A 20030-nucleotide genomic window follows, 5' to 3' on the forward strand; every position below is an offset into this window, starting at 1 on the left:
TTGTTGAAAAAAAGGGATTGAATTGGCATAATACTAATATTCATTTTCATAGATTTAGGTAGACATCTGATTTCAATATACATTTAATCTGTTACAACAATATTATTTTTTTGGTTAATCAATGATTGATCGAAACAAATATTAGTTTATCATCTTTGTCTATTTGTTTATCACCTATCTGTGATTGTTTTCCGGTCTAGGATTAGAAATCCTGGCTGTTATCAGTAAATTGGACAACAGATTAGGTTGATCAGCCTTTCATAATTGGGGTACACGTGTACGTATACGTAAAATTTAAAGCTTTTTTCAGAGGTTCTGGTTATTATCTATACAATAATCAGAGAACAAGTCTAAACGTATGAGCTTGAAGAGTTTAAATATATACAAACACTTAAAATTTTTGGCCTTATAATACAAGTACCGTCAAACAAGCCAACTTTGCCAATCAAGGTATCTTTGCCCCAAAAAACAAATCCTCTTACATAAGAATCAATTTTAGTTTTATGGTAACTTTTAAAATCAACTTTCCACCCAAATAATAAATATTGCCCTAAAACTAAAATTGTTTCTTATATTAGAGGTTTTGCTTATAAATTGCTATTGGGGCAAAGATACCTTGATTGGCAAAGTTGGCTTGTTTGACCGGTACTATAGCAATATTAGCCTGCTGAATGTGAGTCTAAAGTCTAAAACTATACAGAATGAGAGAGTATTGTACTTCTGCCTTACTTTTAGCGTAACAGTTTAATCAGTCGGATTCCATGTTTTTGCGGCTAATTTCCATAATATTTTTTGGTAAAGCAAAGGTAAAAAATACTGAATTTCATTAAGGTAGGCTGTTAATTCCGACAAGCTTAGGTTTTATAATGTGCAAAAGAAATTGCAATTTGGACTCCACATTTAATATTTGTTTTTATTATTTAATGTTAAAAGATTGCCAGAGATCGTGAAAGAGTTTCGAAGATCCTGATTCTGGATGTAGACTATGACAAAGTGTGACATATATCGTAAATATAAAAATACCTTTTTACCTTCTATTGTGCCTAGTCCATATTTCAAATTCAAACTTTCACCAAAGGAGAGCAACATTGGCAGTAAGTGATGTAGGCTACATTTCATCGTCTGTGACGCGCCGATACGCAGTCTGTGACGCGCCGATATGAATTCTATATAGGTAGGTTATATACATGTTATATACATGTATAATGTTCTTAAAATACTTAATGCACTACATCTTTTGCATTGACCTTGGCCGCCTCAGGGTCTCGTGACTCGTGATCGCAAAATGCGACCAGCCGACCGTGTAAATGTACAAGGATGCGATTTGTGACCGCCTTATCTAATATATAAAATTCCCGTGTCACGATGTTAGTTACCGTACTCCTCCGAAACGGTACGACCGATTCTTATGAAATTTTGTATACATATTGGGTAGGTCTGAGAATGGAACAACATCTATTTTTCATACCCCTAAGTGTTAAGGGTTGCCCACACTAAAAACATAAATTTTATTTTTTGGACTAAATTGTTTGTTTTTTTTTTTTATAATGTGGCATTAAAAATACACACAACTAGGGAAAAAAAATATTCGGCAAAACAACGTTTGCTGGGTCAGCTAGTATATATTATATATTTATATATTAAGTCACTTCAGACTTAATATCTAATATATATAAAATTCTCGTGGTGTACAAAATTGAACTCCTCCGAAACGGCTCTACCGATTCTTATACAATTTTGTGCACGTATTCGGTAGTTCTGAGAAACAGACATCAATTTTTTATAAATAATGCAAAAAATGTTTGCTGTGACAGCTAGTATTAATATGCATATAATTAGTTAATAAAAATAAAACTTATAACATTTTCTGATAGCTTTGGAATTCTCTTTAGGATCAATGTAACCTACTCGAGAAAACTCGACCGAATCCGAAATTGATCGAAAAGAAACTTCTATGGTCACTTCCAGATCACGTATTAGATCAGCTCGTTCTATTATAACATAATATTGCATCGTCTCGCGATGTGCATAACCATACAACATTTCAGGTAAGTTGGAACAGAAAGTAGGTCAAATTTAACTTGACAATGGGAATGGAGAAAGTTCATAAAAGCTTGTAGAAAGTGGAGTTGAATTTAAGCAGTGTATTTTTTTTTAATTTAATCAAACTATTTTTGTGATTAAACAGGTATATATTGCCAAAATTTAAATATACTGGTAGAAACTTAAACTTTGTATTCGTCTTTATAAATAATTTCCAAAAATGTTTTTGTTTTATTATAGAAAAATAATTGAACACAGTATGGCAACTTGGTGGCCACCTAGTAAAATAAGTTGTACAAAGATCAAAGAGACAGTGAAGCTCAACAGAATGAGAGAAAAAGCGAGGGTAGAAGATCTTTTAGTAGTGTGCGATTTGAACATTGTTAATCATTTTGTGATTACTTTTTACATGAAAAACGTAAAACAGCATTATTCCGAAACACGCAAGTTGATAAAACTCTTCTATACTCAAAACATTAAAGGTACTATATTTAAAACTGCAGCACAACTAAAGCTAACACCAAAATTACAAGCCAACATTCTTCCCTTATGTGTAGGTATCAAACGTAGAATCTAAGCCAAAACAAGCTTAGCTAATTTAACTTATAAGGTCAAATAATTTAAAATGGCCTCTTTTTAATCACATTTGTTTACAAATTATATGCGAATGAGTCATTACCTTATAACGTTGGATCTGTTTTTAGAGGAACCAGTATTTTTGGCCTCTAAAATATCAGTGTTACACTAATTAACATATTTTTAATATCCTAAACAAACTGTATGTATACATGTTTATATTTTTAGGGATTTCCCCTAACTTGATATTGTGGTATACAGACCACATGATAACATTATTTTGTTTATAGTTTTCCTTTTAAAGCATTTTCGCGCAAATAAAAAGTTTAAACTGGATATTTTGTTTCATTAACATATATATTATTCTGAACATAAAATCTCTCGCTCAGGAGGGGAAAAACATTCAGGGCCCCGATTCTGCTATTTTACAATGGCCGATGAATGAATGGCAATTGAATTAAATTTGAAATTATTCCTATTCTCCTAAGCATTTTGCCAATACAATAATTGAAACTTAATTGTATTGACCTTGAGTTTAGCGTCCCACACTGAATTTCCAATTATTGTGTAGAGAAATGGTTAAGATAAAACGAAAATAGTCATTTTAAGCCAAATTTCATTCATTCATCGGCCATTTTAAATAGCAGTATTGGGGCCTAGATCCTTTCTAACATACAACCCCGTTTAAAACCAAGGAGTGAATAAGTCCATTTACACCTGGGTTAAAAACTAAACAAATAGGAAGAAACGGTTAACAGGCGTTAAAGAGTGGGCTCAATTACTTACTTACTTATTAAAAAATAAAACAAAATTGTAAATTACAATCTATCTATAAAAATCAACGCTACACATGTAAATATTGTTATTAGAGTAGTTATTTTAATCCAATAAACGTAGTTAATACGTATCGTGAATCCGTGACGTCACATTGTCTAATCGATGTCAAAGCTTTATGAATCGATAAGCGTACATCACCTAGGTGTATGTATGGTCATAGTTACTAGATGTATAGGGTATGAACACGTCATGCTTGGAAGAAATAAGAAAGGTACGATTTCACTGCGTAGAATACGTATTTTAAAGGGGATCGTGGTGATTTTGTCATAATAAATGTAGCAAGGTGTAAAGAGTAAGTACCTAAGTTACTGCCTAGTTTAGGAATCTGTATTTTTAGAATTCTTAACAAACTTGTTCGATTAAAATATATTTAGTAGAAGAATCTGCTCGCTTAAACAATAAATTGTACGGATCATAAGAATATTTGGGATCATTCAATTTACATGTATGAAAAGTTATGTATCCATATTAAAAAGGGTCGTTTTATTCGGTAATAGGTAGATAGCAGTGGACAAATAAGGGCTGATGATGACGATGTAATAACTAAATTGATTGTGTTCGTTTGTAAATTGTAAACAAACACGATCTGGCAAAACTTAATACTGTTCCATAAATGTTCTAGCCAACGAAAACGCACCTTAACATGATAAAGTGCATCGCGCATCGTATCAATACACATACAATAAGGTATATGCAGAAAGGGGTGTGTTGTGTATCGATCGATAATGTCTGGTTGTGCCTTGTAGGCCTTTACGAGAATAACGAGACTAAGCTTCGTTGAAAACTGATCCAGCCGGAAAGCTAAAATCTTTTTATTGCATTAGATATTTTTGCCTCAAAAACAAAACTGAATATAAAGTCACATAATTATCATTGTCGAGTACTAGAAAGAGGGATAAAAGGTGAATTTTAGAATGAGCATAATGATAATGTATTGTATGTTCTTATAGCATTTTACATTGGTAACATCAATTTGGAAAGTATCTTTTAATTTTTGACAGGCGGCCATTGAATGAAAGCACTCGTCACAATATAGCGACAGATTTTAGTACAAGTCAGACTCATTGTTTAAGTTTTGAATTTCTATTTTTTTCTCCCAGCAACTAGAGACCATTTGATACCAAAGTTTAAACTTAATTAAACATGACTGTGTTTAAAATAATGTCTTATGTATTTGGAGATCGATGAACTATAAATAAACACAAGTGATCATTTATATTGAATCGATAAACAAATTGATTTTGCGTTAACAATCAAAATGTCGACTCATGTGGGTTATTATAAACCAATTAGATGAGACCGGGGATTTTGTCTTTCTGGAAAGTTTTACTCACGGTTTTCCTGAACTAAACTATAGGTATTTAAGTTTTTAAGTTATATTCAATTTAAATTTAATTTAGAAGGTATTGTTTGTGAAGAACTTTAATAGAGGAACTGGTTTTCAGATGCGGGGAGGTGTTTAATTTACAACAGAAACATACAAATGACTTCAAAGAAAAACTACTGAGCAAAACTTGATGAAATTTTTATGGGACTAAATAAGCTAATTCACTTCACATAAAAGAGCCAACAAAATCGGTTCATACGGAAAAGTAGAAATATCATAAACAATAACCAACGAACTTACATTTATCTCGAAGACATTCTATCTTGATTTAGATCTACACTAAATTTTTTTATGTTTTAAATAAACGAAGAAAAAAAAACGAACTAAATATGAGTGTAGCGTTGTAGCATTTTCCAGTAACTTAATAAAAAATGTCATAAAGTGTCAGTCACACATTTTCGCAATAGTATAGAGACACATTACCTTGAAATAGGGTAAGCGTGTGAACTGCGAGTATTTCGCGATCGATTGCATACATGACGTGGTACAGACTTCAAACATTTTAGCACTTGCTTTTATATTTTCCTTTATTATAGAGGGATGTAAGGAGTTTTTATGCAGATAAACCTCATAGGAATGATATTTTGGGATCGCGTAACTAAAGATGCAATAAGCTAGTCCCTTCTCATCTCAGCCATAGGACTTGAACTAGTGGACATAAGCCGCCTCTAGTGACGGCTATAAACACCAGTTGAAAGTCGCTCGCCAGCGCGTAAGTGTCTTAAAAAGAGAATTTCAAATAATTGTTTTACAAGATAAAACAATATTTCCACCGTAAAATGTAGTCAACTTTTGGGGGACGTGGACTACAGTTGTAATGAAAGATTTAAAGAAGCCTAGATAGAATTATTTTATGGCGACAAGAGGAAGACATGAAAGAGGATCTCTTTACATTTATTGCAAATTAGGGATAAAAGAATTAAGCTATTGCTACAATCTACAAAAAAACATGAATAACCATGACACCTGCCTTTACCACAATTAGTACTAGCATTAATTATAAAATGACATCACATAGCCATACTATGAATACTACTGCTACTACTTTTGTTAATGAAATTATTTAATAACCTTGTCATACCCGGAAACAATAAATAAGCCAAAGTCAACGGAACTATTTACAATAACGACAGTTGTCTCGTAGTAAACGTAATATTATCTAACTTGACTCTGATCAGATACAACTATAGACTTTATAATAATGTTCTCCTAAGAATGCACCTGCATAATTTAAAGTAAGAGCGCTTTAGTTGGGGAAGAGAGACGGCACTCTACACAACTTATAGTGGCATCTCGTTTTTTCAACTCCAAGTCTATCTTTCAGAGGTACTAGATGTAGTCGTATATCCTCGGATCAAATATGGGTCTTGTCTGCTTCTCTTGCCAAGTTAAAAGTCTCCAGTACGAATATTACAATGCATGATTCTAAATAAACGAATGACAGTTGCCTCACTTTCAAAGTTCGATAGGACGAAAGGCTGACTTTTGTATGAAAGAGATTGGTAGTAGGAATAACCGCTTCACGTGTTTAAAGACATTTAGTTCAGCCATGTGGTTCTTTCGGGTGCTTACCGCTAGTGTTAGTTGGAGGCTTCCTCCAGAAGCAGACTATCAAACACCAGCATACATTTTGAATCTACTTCTTATCTTATGGTCGAAGAACAAAAAAGGTGTCCGAGTTCAATCCGGTTGGCTTCTGACGTGTCATGTCAATAGAAGTGGCAGTTTTCCAGATGAGAGTGTTCAACTAAATAAACTCTACCGCTTTATAGCATTACTAGCTGTTGCCCGGAACTTTGTCCGCATGGTTAGAAGGTTATAAGTTAGGAATTTTTGAACGAAAGCCCTCGAAGATTAATAATTTTCCCCGTTTTTGCTATATTTTCCATTGTATCTTCGCTGCTCATAGTTGCAGCGTGATGTTATGTAGCCTAAAACCTTCCTCGGTTAATGGTCTATTAGGTCAATGAACACAAAAAGATTTTTTCAATTTGAACCAGTAGTTCCTGAGATTGGCGCGTTCAAACAAACAAACAAACTCTTCAGCTTTATATATTAGTATAGATAGATTATAGAATGGTATACAAAAAAGGTTTCATCAAGTCTGGATCAAGGCAAAAAACCTTGAATACTACGAGTGGCCTAAATTTTAAGAAATTCCATGACTTTAGCCTTGTCTATCACGGTCATACTTATCAGAGATTGACCTCGATCGATTTTATTTAATATGTTAATAACAATAATGTATAAATATATTATAATTTATACTATATTCCGTTCTGTAAATACCATAGAATGCCTAAGAATAATGAGATGCGGGTATTTTAAGTAATTTAAATGACATTTCGAACGTTGTTTAATTACAATTCTTGGGGATCTATGCGCAAAATGTTTGGCGATGTTACGAAACTTCAAACATATTTTTCTTTAGTTAGGTCTAACTCACAAATTCACTAACTAACAGATATATTTTGTTCGGTCAGTGTCATTGTCTAGTGACGTCATATGGCCGCAGTAATTAACTATAATTAGATATAATTAAGTCGTTTTTTGCCATTTAAAAATATAAATGCATAAAATTAAGTGTTATTTTAAAACGGGACCCTATTACTAAGAATATAATTTATTGCCTATGCATATCAGAATTATCAGAAAATTACATATTAAAACAGTCGCTGGAATTTAGACCTGCAACTATGTGCATAATAATTCAATCTTTGAAACCCTAGTTCACATAAATACTAAGGCCTTTGTTTAGTCCTAGCTACCGCATTAGGTTAAGTAACCTGTAATGGTAGATTAGTGTGATAATTAAATAAATAAATACTGTCTGTCTATCCATCTGTCACCGTGACCTGTTACCTTTCGAAGTATTTTAATAAAGATTTTACTTACATACCCAATCACTGTGGATTTTAAATATCACTTATTATATCGTGACGTCATTTATTTACAAATACGAAAGTCTATTTAAATAACAGATTAACCTTATTGCGAATACCTTATCTGATAAGTTACTTTGTACTTGCACATGGCAGTATAAGTGTAATGTTTAAATAATTGGATGAATTGTACTCGCAACTTCGATAAACCCCCTGATACTTTATAACAATAACTTACGATTTTTTATCGAGTAAAGTTTATTAAAGTATTTTAATATTTTTAAAGAAAAGCAATAATATGAGCGAAAATATAATAATTTATTAAAGGGGTACCCCCTTTAATAAATTATTATATTATTTCTTCCAGTAAGTTCTTAGGACAGCAACATTTAAACACATAAGTGAAAATTTCAATTGTCCTAAAATTACATCATAAGAAACAGCCTAGTGGCAAGACGGAAAAACAGACATTTTCACTGCCTATCCGTCCGTCTATTACTAGGAACTAGGCCACTCAAAGAATTAGCGTCAGGTTCAATATCAGTCCCAATTCGATTGAAAGAGAAATCAATTAAGTCGGGATATATATTTTATTAGATACACAAATAGAATATTCTTTATTGCACACCACATATTATTTTGTGGACTTGACTCTTGACTGCAAGGATAGCCGAGTGGCTGAGGTCACCACACCAAACCCACTGAGCACGACGTGTCGCGTGTTCGATCCCCGTATAGGACAAGCGTTTGTGTGATCCACGAATGCTTGTCCTGAGTCTGGGTGTTTTTGTGCATACTTGAATGTTTTGAAACTTCCGCGACCCATGAATTAAGTTTAATGTAGGAGTCGATTCAAAAAAAAAAAAAGTACAGAAGATACAAAAAAATAGTTACATGGTACCACAATAGGCAGTCTAGTATATTTATAGAGCGTAGTATGTCTTGTTTAGTCCGATGGACTGTCCCGAACCGTCTATAGGACTTGGGAAACCCCTGTCTACCGCCCGTAGGACAATCATTATACTTATCAATATAGTTATTATTAGGATAAATTAACTGTTACAAATATTTGTTTTCATCACACTGAGCCCTAGTTTAAACAGATAACGTGTGATAAGTGATTCATACTTTCATGTTTAAATTACCAACAAAATAGTGAAATCGATAAAATGACTATCTGTTTCAAGTTACCTATATAACACATACATTAGCAAGTTTTAAAATAACCGACTGAACCACGTCGTCTAATGTACAAATCTTTCCACAATGCGTAATAATTTATAAATTACATTGCCTATTTTGCAACGGCAGCGGATGGATGCGGGCTGCCCAGGACCGGGATGGTTGGCGCTCTTTGGGGGAGGCCTACGTTCAGCAGTGGGCGGCGATAGGCTGAGATGAGATGAGATTGCCTATTTTAATGGCAACTGTTTACCCAAGCCCGCCATGCAAGATTTGAAAAGTTAAATTAAGAATCCTCAGTTGTCAGTGATCGTGCTAAGTCCTGCTAAACGTCTTTTGTTTTTAATACGTACCAACCGAGGCTTAATTTGGTCTTCATTATAAACTGATTTGATAACTGCACCAAACTTTATTCTCTTAGATTCCCTTCACTATTTTCAAGCAACAATACTTAAATAAACTCACTTTGTTTCTAAGTTTACAGCTAATATTGTTCAAATCATATTATCGTCTGCGTTTACTTATTAAACCTATTATTTAATACAGCTAACCAACCCGAAACGACCGGAACACTGAAGGAAGTGCAAATTAGACTCGCCGACGTCGGTATATGTACATAGTCAGACAGGTAAGACAGGATATAGAGTTATTCGCGGCTGTTTTCTTTGGTTTTACAATAAATACGTGTATTCAGTGTGTTTCTTTGGATAAAAGATCCTTTTGGCATTTGAGTATTGAATATCAGTTGGAATTATCAGTTGTTAGTTGGATCTGGTTGGCGAGTGTTCTGAATTCATTCGCTTGTAAGGCGACGCAATTCCTTTTATACCAGAAAGTTTTGTAAAATCTACTGCCTTGCAAAGTAAGGAGTTGGAAACATTAATAAAACACATTTTTGTGGGTATTCCCCTAAACTTATTCGTCGCCCACCTACAAATTATCGACCGAGAACGACGAGCGGCAACAGAAATACAGTATCATCTGTGAAAATCGAACCATATATGAGATTGGGCCTGGTGAGAGACGAACAGTTTGATAGTTATGAAATTAAAATTTACTTTGATTTGTTTATTCAAATAAATAAAACTCAACGGTATGCTGTTGAAGAAAGCTAGCTTGCTAAGATAGCTATAGTTATGCGTCGTTGGTCACTAAACGGATAGTCTGGTGGATGAACGAGTTGAGTTCGTTAGATAGTTAATAAAATTTACATTATTGTCTTTCTCAACATAGATGTTTGGATGTTGGTAACAAAAATGTCTTTGAACAGTCAAATTTTGCAGCCGCTACAATATTGTCCGGACAAAAAAATGAGACAATTAATGTGTAGCATGGCTTCAATAGGACTCATGAACTGCACGCTACGTCAATTACTGGATACTTTACCATAGAATGGACATACATGCCCATGTATAAATAATTTTATGCATTATCAACGTTAACTATGGAAGGGTTAACGAACTAATGACTCGAGTTGAGTGGCACGCGACGAAATGGTAACTATTGTTTTACGGTCATACGTTTGGCTTAAAATAGGATGTTGCACAGACTTAACAACCTTTTACTTAAATTATTATTTATTTGTGGAACCGTGACAGCATACATGATGTAGAGTGCCGTCTCTTTTCTACGAATACATTCATAATATTTTAAGAGATGGCGGTAGGCCTTATAATCCAACATACGCCTTATGATACCAGAGTTTTTTTTATTGCTGGTGAGGACGAGAGATACTGCTCTACAACGAGTATTGTGCTGTCACGCATCCATAACCCTGACATATTATACTACGAGAAAGACATGGTAGAAGACACTCAGAACTTACATATATTGATTTTGCATATAAAAACGAAAAGCGTTGATAGGTCTGTTACACGCCTGTTTAGGGTAATATAACTTTTGATACAGGATAGCAGTCGGCCCTCAGTACTCAATATGATCTTTCAAATGCATTACCAAACATTCATCTTGCATAACATTGGAAAGGAAATATGAAACGACTGTGGGCCCTTGTGTAGCAAATATTGAAGGAATAATGTTGAAGCTTTGTACAAATATATCTAAAGACTCTATTGGGTTGAGGGCTAGATGTGTTGACTAAAACTGGCTTGAAAAGAGAAAGTGTATAGGGCTGGATGCTATGTAGCAATATGTTATAGCTTAGTTATTTGATAGCTAGTTTTGTGCTTAAATTATATATGGTTCAAGAATGAAAGTTCTCTAATCTTAGCATGATTAGTGATAAAAATGAGATTCTTATATAAGTTTAGGAAATGCATTTACCAAAAATTCAAGAACACCAAGACTATTTTAAAGGGTTTGGGTTTATTGTTGATATATTGATATTTTATTTTTCTTCTTTTATTTTTTATTTTACCAAGAACATTTCTACACTTATAATAGAAGAACACAGATTGCAGCCGATGTTTTGTATGAAAAAAAAAACTTTGTTTTTTAATAACTGGGTCTGGATATTTATATTGATAAATTATGACAACATATCCTGTAAACAAAAATCAATCCCCATTAGCAAAACAATAAGTTCTGTATATTAACAACATAGACTCGACAAACCTACATTGTATGTAAATCAACAAGGGTACGCACAAAATAAATTTAAATATATTGAATAATAGCGTACAATAATTCAAATTTATCATCAATTCAATTAGTATTAGTCTTTTTATGTGACTAAATCTCTAGATATCAACAACCTGTATACATTATGGTACGCAATAAAGAATCGAGAATTAAATAAAAAGTTACTATTTGATTTGGTAAATTAGTAATTAGAATGTCATGTCTATCAGATTTTGGAAATAAAAAACTTAACAATAGATATAAATGCAAAAACTGGCAACGTATACAGCTATCCTTTTATTTTACTGATCCAAGTCATTTCTGGTTTATAATGTCCTACACTACTACTGCTAGGCACAGCTCATCCCATAATTAAGGGATGTAGATGAGACATGAATGACATAAAATGGTAGAAAAATATTATTTTAATTTCATATTTAACTCATGATAGTTAAAATTCATTATGTTAAGAATTTGTTAATTGAAAAATCTTGGCAGGAAATGAGTAAAGGGAAGGGGAAATAAACAAAACATTTAAATTGTAAACATGTCTAGGAAAGTCCACACAGCACACAGCATAGAGCATAGAGTAGCATCTTGCCTCCAATAAGGCAAAAGACAAACAGTGGGAAGTAAACCAGAGGGGTTTAGTTCCCACTGTTAATATGTACCTTACATTGCTATAGTAATAATAACATTAAATTAAATGATATGTAAAATGCATGTATATTTTCCAATTAATAATCTTTTAATTATAATGCCAAACTTTATAGTGGATTACCTTTTTATTATTAATTTATGTTAACTTCTTGAGAAGTTTTCATTGATTTAGACTCAGAGAAGACTAAATTAGCTCTCAAAATAAAAATTTATTTTTTATTTAATTTATGAAAGATTTCAATCAAATAAACAAATAAATCTGGGTGTAACTTCTTTGAGATCAAATATATTTTTAGTTTTAATAAATCAAAATTAGATGTAGCATTGGAGAAGGTCAGTGATTATTTAAAACTTTAAGCAACATATAATATGTTTTTTTTAGTCTCAAGTTCACATTTTTAGTAAGTAAAGGTCAATGTAATGGAATACTTTATACACCCTTAAGTAACTTTCTTCTTTTTTCTAAATAAATACTGTCATTCTTTATTTTGACTTACAGGATTTGTTTACTTTGATATTTTTTTTTTGTATACTATCACTATAGCCTGCTTTAAAACCAAAGGGTGCTTATTAGTGATATATGTGATATATTTCCAAAATACGAAATGAATTAGAACCTTTTTGCTGACCTTACATAGCGATAAAATTTAAAAGTAATATAAACTGTACAGTCCTAAAAAAATATTTTTCTTTAAGTGGATATCTTAATGTCCGTCACAGGGACCCTTCACTGAGCAAGCAATTAATTATCAAGAACTACTTGTCTTGTAAGTGGTAATTTATATTCATGTTTTCGTTAACATAGACAAATGCAATCTTATCTTTATAAAATTGAATACTTGAAACTTTTACCGGAGAGAGAAATTCATGTTTGATAAAGTAATTTTGTTATCTTTTTAATAACAGTATCTACGAAAAAATCTTTACATCATCTGATTTAACAGCAGTATAAAAAAATAGATTTGGTAAAAAAAATGTTTAGTATCAAACCAATATTAAAAAATTAACTATACTTAACTGAAACGCAAGTAGGACAGTAGAAATATACAAAATATCTGTACACATTGTGACACGACAGAGTAAACACTAGTAAAATTTAGGTTTCGAAAGAAAACCTCCAGTGGGGAAAGCAAGTTAAAGGCTGAATGTTGCAATGTCAGTGCTTGTGAAAAAGGTACTTACCTAAACAGCACACTAGGAATTTGAGGAGTGTGAAGAAGAACGCGTTGTAGAAATTCGCGTCGTAGTAATTAACATCTGCATCGGCGAAATCGACGTGGTCGACTGTAACGTTGCTAAGCACAGACACCTCCTCGCCGCTCGAAACTGGCAACCCCAGGCTGATCTTCAGGAATTCATCCACCACAAACAGTGGCGGCACCCTCAGCAGCACCTCCACTAGTGCCAGTGCCTTCGACCTCAACGACATTATTCATTTATGCAGACCTTTGCACACGTTAACACTGATAATTTAGCACGCACAGCCGAAACAACGGGCTTACACTGTAAACTTTCACGGGATGTTTTTGATTGATTTATTTTGTATCTTTATAAACTTATTTGATGTCACCAATAATAATACGAAAATAATGACTGAAATTTTTGCGACAATAAAAATTTGACATTACAGATTTAAATGTTGCCAGCTTAAATAAAATAGTGATAATTGCCAGTATACAAACTATTTCTACTAAGACTATGATAACATCAGTTGGTATTACAAATAAAAAAAGCTAAAATTACACTCATTAATCCTCTTAATATAAACATAAAACTCCATTTTATAGTTTAAACTCTTCTACGTTACGGTATATGACGAAGTTAGGTCTGATTGTTCAAATAGAAGGTCGGGTTTATTCGTCAATGTTTTTTTTCAGCCATACCGATTTTAGAACAAACATTCAGATATTTTTTTTTGCATTTATGAAAATGTTGGGAGTTCTGTATAACGATAGAATATTTTTATTGAAGACAACGATAAATTTCAGACATTCACAAAAATAGGAATGTGAAAAAACTTTATACGTGGCAAAGTGTTGTTGGAACTAATTTGTATACGGGCATGATTCAACAAAATTTATTTTGATTTATCAATCGCATGTACCTACTAAAATCTAAAGTCATTTGACACAATATATTACGTGTTCATAATAAGATACGAACATTTTGATCACCGAACCATTATTACTAATAACATTACAATTAGGGGTTTCTTGACAACCTGGAATTTTACTTAAAAATAAAATAACTTATGAATAGAATCAACGAATTCACATTAATTCTTGTTATTGGTCAGCATTTACAACTTTGCGGTGGTAGATTTTTTGTCTTCGTGCTATCTCAGGGACTCCCCACTTTCTATTTTGTATCTGTATTTTTATCGATCTCCACGGATGCTTTAGGCGCCACCGGCATTTTTAACTGAGTCACACTGACTGAGTAGAATTAAAAAATCAGATAAAAGTAAATCTATAAAGAAGTGTTGATTTCGCACCTCGTTTTGAAATGGCTGACGATTCCTTTTTACTTACCATGATTGAACAGACTCTCACTTTGCACTTTAATTTTATAGCTACAATTGTCTTAACGCTTTTTTCGGTTTACCGGCCAATATTCGAAACAGCTGAACTGATTATTTTAAGACATTCATTAAAAGATAGCTAACATTCTAAATAAAGCATGTGTAGGTAAGGCATATTCAATATTCAGGAAAAGGTAATAAATACATCTTGCTATGTCTGCATCACCCTTCGGTTGATTGGTAGAGAATGCCTCGGCATAAAGTCCGCTATTGTAGATCTTTTTCATGTAGGTATAAGACGTATTAATAAATATATCCACTAATATCCAGTTTCTTCTAAATGCTGATCACAAAGTACGTAGGTACCTATACAGGAAAAGTTACAATTTTACAGTAAGGAACTTACGGGGTTATAGGGACCTTGTGCAGCCTAGAGATTTGTGGATCCACTCCACCTTCAAGTGATGGACTTTTTTTTCCTTCTTCTTTGCGCATATTCGATGCACAACATGGTGTCAGAGTTTTTTAACCATTTGGCATGCAACGTGGTCTTAAATACCTAGCTTTTATAGAAAATATATTTTTTTTATTGCAGATATCTATGTGAATGTTGTTCTCTATTAGTCATGTCACACCTATGTTGTTAATGGTTACAAAACTAAGGGGCGTGTTTGCATTGGCAGTAACACGGAGAGGTTTTTATGTATCAACACTATCAACCATATCAATACTTGTGAAGTTTAGCGTAAAAACACAAATTAAACTTTACATTAGGTAAGAAAGTATCATGACACTACTATAAAGGCACCCAGACCACCAGACTCAAGAAAAGCATACGCTGACGGACGTGGCACGTGATGCACTGTGGGTTTGGCGTAGTGATCTCAACCACTTGGCTATCCGGGCAGTCATGATCAGCAGGATTTTGCATTTTAATTTTAAACTGATTTTTTTTTGGATGCAGGTCGCGCTAGAGATCGTATGGAGAGGCCTATGTCCAGCAGTGGACAGCTATAGGCCGAGATTATGATGATGATGATAATGATTGTCTTTTTTCTGTATTATTGAATTATAATTTGTAACAGAGCAATCCACCCCTTGTTCATATTTACATTTATGTGTGGTACTGGTGACTAAGATAGTTAAAGTGCATTTTGCCTAACTAGGAAAAGTAATGGCTATACCTCAGTTTAATACACATTTGTTAGCTTCCAAAGGGCAAAAACGGAAACCTATTACTGAGACACCGCAGGCGCAGTCAGTCCGTTTGTCTGACCGTCTGCAACGAGGCCGTATCCAATGACAATAGCCAGTCACATTATGCGCTACAACAAAAATGAACAACTCTATGAATGAATAAAATAATCCATTTTTGTTCTAAAGCTTTTATCATGAGGACAAAATATTGGAAGGTAATAGAAGAGAAAAGGCAGGATAATATAAATCTAGTTTTTCTCTACTATGCAAAAGAAACCTTTATTTTGCAACTTTTAAAGCATTGCATAATCCTTTTATAATACTAAAACAAACAAAAGAAAGCTTTTAAATCCTAAACAATTAAAACTATCGGTAGGTACAACAAACAATGATATCACGTTTCATTTCCCTTTAAGAAAACTTCTTTGAACAACTTTTCCAACTTTACAAAGTAAATAATAAAAGCCGGTCAAGTGCGAATCGGACTCGTGACACAGAGGGTTCAAAACAAATAGGCTGAAGATAAACAAATGGCTTGGGTGGCACCTAAATTTGTAAGTAACCTCAAATTGATTTGTGACCGTAATGAGCGTTGCTTAACCTTCTTTTTTATTTTACAATAGCTGTTCGCCCGCGTCAAGGTCGGTTATAACGCGTTTCCAAGAGAACCCTTCAAAATTTCGGGATAAAAACTATCCTATGTTCTTTCTCAAGGTAATTTCATTAAAATCAGTTCAGTGGTTTAGTCGTGAAAGCGTAATAGACAGACAGACAGAGTTACTTTCGCATTTATAATATTAAATTAAATTAACAATAAAATACCTAAATGAGTAGGGATTCATATTTGTTTATTTAAAATCTACCCCCGCACTTACTAGTTTAATCAATATATCGCGGGGGAAAAATGTTTTAGTTACAAGCACAAAGACAAGAATTCGTGGATCATACGAACCACCTTGACCTCAAACACTCAGCTATCCGTGCAGTCAATATTTGTTGTTATGATCGTAACAGAAATACATCATCTTTTAAAATTAATATTGACTAGGTTTCACGTTTTACGTGAAACAGCATGGTAACGAACGGACAGACAAAGTTCCGGTTTTACCATTTAAGTACGGATTCCTAAAAAGCTAAAGAAAGCGACGGACAAAGTTTTGGAAAAGCGCCAGCCATTTTGAATCGATATAGCTTGAAAGGCTTCCAGTATGGCTTCCCCAGTTCCGAGGCAAATTAAAAAGATCGTATACCGTTATTGTAATGGCATTGTTGGAAGTTTTGCGGTGAGCTTTATACACTCTGTGATGTAAACATGAATTTAATGTTGTACATACTTACTTGTTTATTATTTACTGGCGACTAGACAGCATATGAAAATTGTCAACTAGCTGTTGCTATAAAGATATAATATAAAAACCAGGTTTATTTAATAGTTTTAGAGTGCACATAGGTATCTTCCCCCTTTTTCCAGCATATCTAATTACTTATGATGTGGATGGTGCGTATCTATCTATAGCCATAGTCTTCCTCAATAAATGATGCTATGAAGCGGATACAATAATGAACTATGTTGCCCTTTAATTTATTTAAATTTAGGGAATATCTTAGAAGAAATTACTGTTTTAACATAACTCCACAACACCCTGATTGGTGATGGATTAGGTACTTGATTTTTGTCGTGTAAAATTGATAAAAACCGACTGAAGTCGCGTTAATCGTATGACATATTTCATTGTTATTACATATTTGATTTATTTCTTTTTAGTTTGATACAAAGAAGAATTTTTATTTTTGATACTGAAATATTGTTTTTCTCCTCTTTTTCATACCTGTTTAATATTATTCTTGGCGCGAATGTATTGTTTAAGTGTGGAAACTGTTTTGGATTATGTGTAGGTAGTTTATTATGGTTGTAATATTGTTTGTATATAATATCTGTTTGTTTCCCTAATAAAATAAAAATTGTTTTTGTTACACATGGGTTTTTAAATGCGACTTGAATTTTTAAAGAAAACGACCCACTAAGTTTATGTACCTTTTTAAAGTACCTTAATCATTGGAGTAAGTATATGTAGGTATGTTTGTTAGTAAGCGCATGAGTCCCCGAGTCACTGTAAAACGTAAGTAAACAAATACATCATTATAAAGCCCTTACATGCCAGCTTCATGTAAGTAAGTTGGTAAACACGATAATGTTCGTGTAGTAAGTAGGTACTTAGGTAGTCTAAAAAAAAACTTTTTAAATAAAACTCTATCCATACCTACTTAAATATGAATCCCAAAATAATAACAGCACATCATCCGTACCCAAGGCATATAATTTTCTCACTTCCAAATCCATAAACACACTCTCTAAGCGATTACAGTGTTGAAAATTACAATAATTACATTTTTAATCGGTCTTACCGCCATTCTTCGTACGGCGGCAAAAAAGCAAAATGGCTACCGGCTATCTGTCATGGCACGCGCCAGACACGCGTTCCTTTCCCCTCAACCGATTAAATGTAAATCAATCGTAAGAATGGGCTGAAGATAAGTTGTGAGTCCGCAATAATATTATGTTACACATTTTATCTTTTATTTGCGTTTCCGATTGAGACGTATCGTTTTACAGTGGTTGATTGCTCATGTTATTGTGGGATTGTTGTTTTTGCAAATGGATTTGTAGTCGTGCGCTAGTTCAGCTGGGATAATTATATTTTAAAGTTTGGTAGTTTTATATTAATTTGTCAAATGGCAAGCGATTGTCATTAGTACTTTGTGGATATTTAAAATATAAGTAAATAGGCAGTAGATAATTTCACTACGAATAGAATGAGCCCCAATGATTTGTTAGCCTGAAATCTAAATTGGTATGTTTTAGTACAAGTGTAGCGGATGTTGTAATTGTAACCGTAAATACTTCAATACACATGGGTTAGGTACATTGTAGTTTGGTTAGAAAAAACGACCTCCGTGGTCGAGTGGCGTGAGCACCGGTTTCAAAGTGTCGCTAGCTCTGAGGTCCCGGGTTCGATCCCCGGTCGGGTCAATGCAAAAAATTCACAATTTTACATTGTCTTGGGTCTGGGTGTTTGTGGTACCTTCGTTGTATCTGAATTCCATAACACAAGAGCTTTAGCAACTTACTTTGGGTTCAGAACGATGTATGTGATGTTGTCCGCATATATATATATATTATATTATTAAATAAAAAATAATCTATATCTATACTCATATATAAAGCTGAAGAGTTTGTTTGATTGTTTGTTTGTTTGAACGCGCTAATCTCAGGAACTACTGGTTCAAATTAAAAAAATCTTTTTGTGTTCAATAGACCATTAAGCGAGGAAGGTTTTAGGCTATATAAATCAACATTTCCAGTATTCAAATACTGGAAAATGTAGCAAAAACGGGGAAAAATATTAATCTTCGAGGGCTTTCGTTCAAAAATTCCTAACTTATATCTTCTAACCACGCGGACGAAGTCGCGGGCAACAGCTAGTACTTTATAGACCTCAAGACTTCATCAGATAGAAGGACTTGCAAAAACACGAAACTTCATTTTAAACATTATATACTATCTAACTATAGTAAAACAATTTAAATTAATCAAACTACATTAATTTGTTCAAATAAACAATCCATCGAACACAAAAACTGACGACAATCGAGATTAACCGCCGTTACCAGAAGACCTAATAAAACATTTCAAGGAGAGACCCTAATTTATTCATACTGCCCTATTATCTGCTATCTCCCTCTAAACAAACACGCTTTACCTGTCAGATCAGATAGTTTTGATACTCGCACTTGTTACTCTTGAGCCTCAGGGTAAATACAGGTGGTGAGCTATTGTGAAACCGTAATGTTTGGTCAGAGATTAATTAGGGGTGGATTGGATAAACTGGTGGTTCACGATTGCTGATTTTATCGTTACTTTTAGTTGTTTATCACGTGAGAAATCAATTCAATATAACTTCCTTCTCAGGGTATTATAAGTGAACTTGTAGGATATTTAGTTAGAGGAAAATTAAAAAAAATACATGTTTATATGTATTAAGATAACTGATTAAACAAAAAATTTGGTGTTGTCTTTATCCTAAAAACCAAGAGCCAGAGGAACTTTATTTTTTAAGTTAGTTACATAACTTCCGTGGTGGGCCCTATATTTCGTTAAGTTTAC

General features: G+C 33.3%; 1 protein-coding gene across 2 annotated transcripts in view; it reads right to left on the bottom strand.

The window, feature by feature from the left end:
• The window catches only part of LOC113507213 (protein TRC8 homolog), a 45138-nt gene that overhangs the window by 8189 nt on the left and 16919 nt on the right, over positions 1-20030 (bottom strand). Inside the window, exon 1 of one of the 2 annotated variants that reach the window (XM_026890074.1) lies at positions 13330-13787. The exons of the other annotated variant lie outside the window; for it this stretch is intronic. Coding sequence (XP_026745875.1) covers positions 13330-13576 — 247 coding nt within the window. The 5' untranslated portion in view covers positions 13577-13787. Of the gene's footprint in view, positions 1-13329; positions 13788-20030 lie in introns of those variants that run through there. 2 annotated transcript variants of the gene reach the window in all.

The sequence above is a fragment of the Trichoplusia ni genome, unplaced genomic scaffold (assembly GCF_003590095.1).
Source record: "Trichoplusia ni isolate ovarian cell line Hi5 unplaced genomic scaffold, tn1 tig00001093, whole genome shotgun sequence".
Classification (NCBI taxonomy): domain Eukaryota; kingdom Metazoa; phylum Arthropoda; class Insecta; order Lepidoptera; family Noctuidae; genus Trichoplusia; species Trichoplusia ni.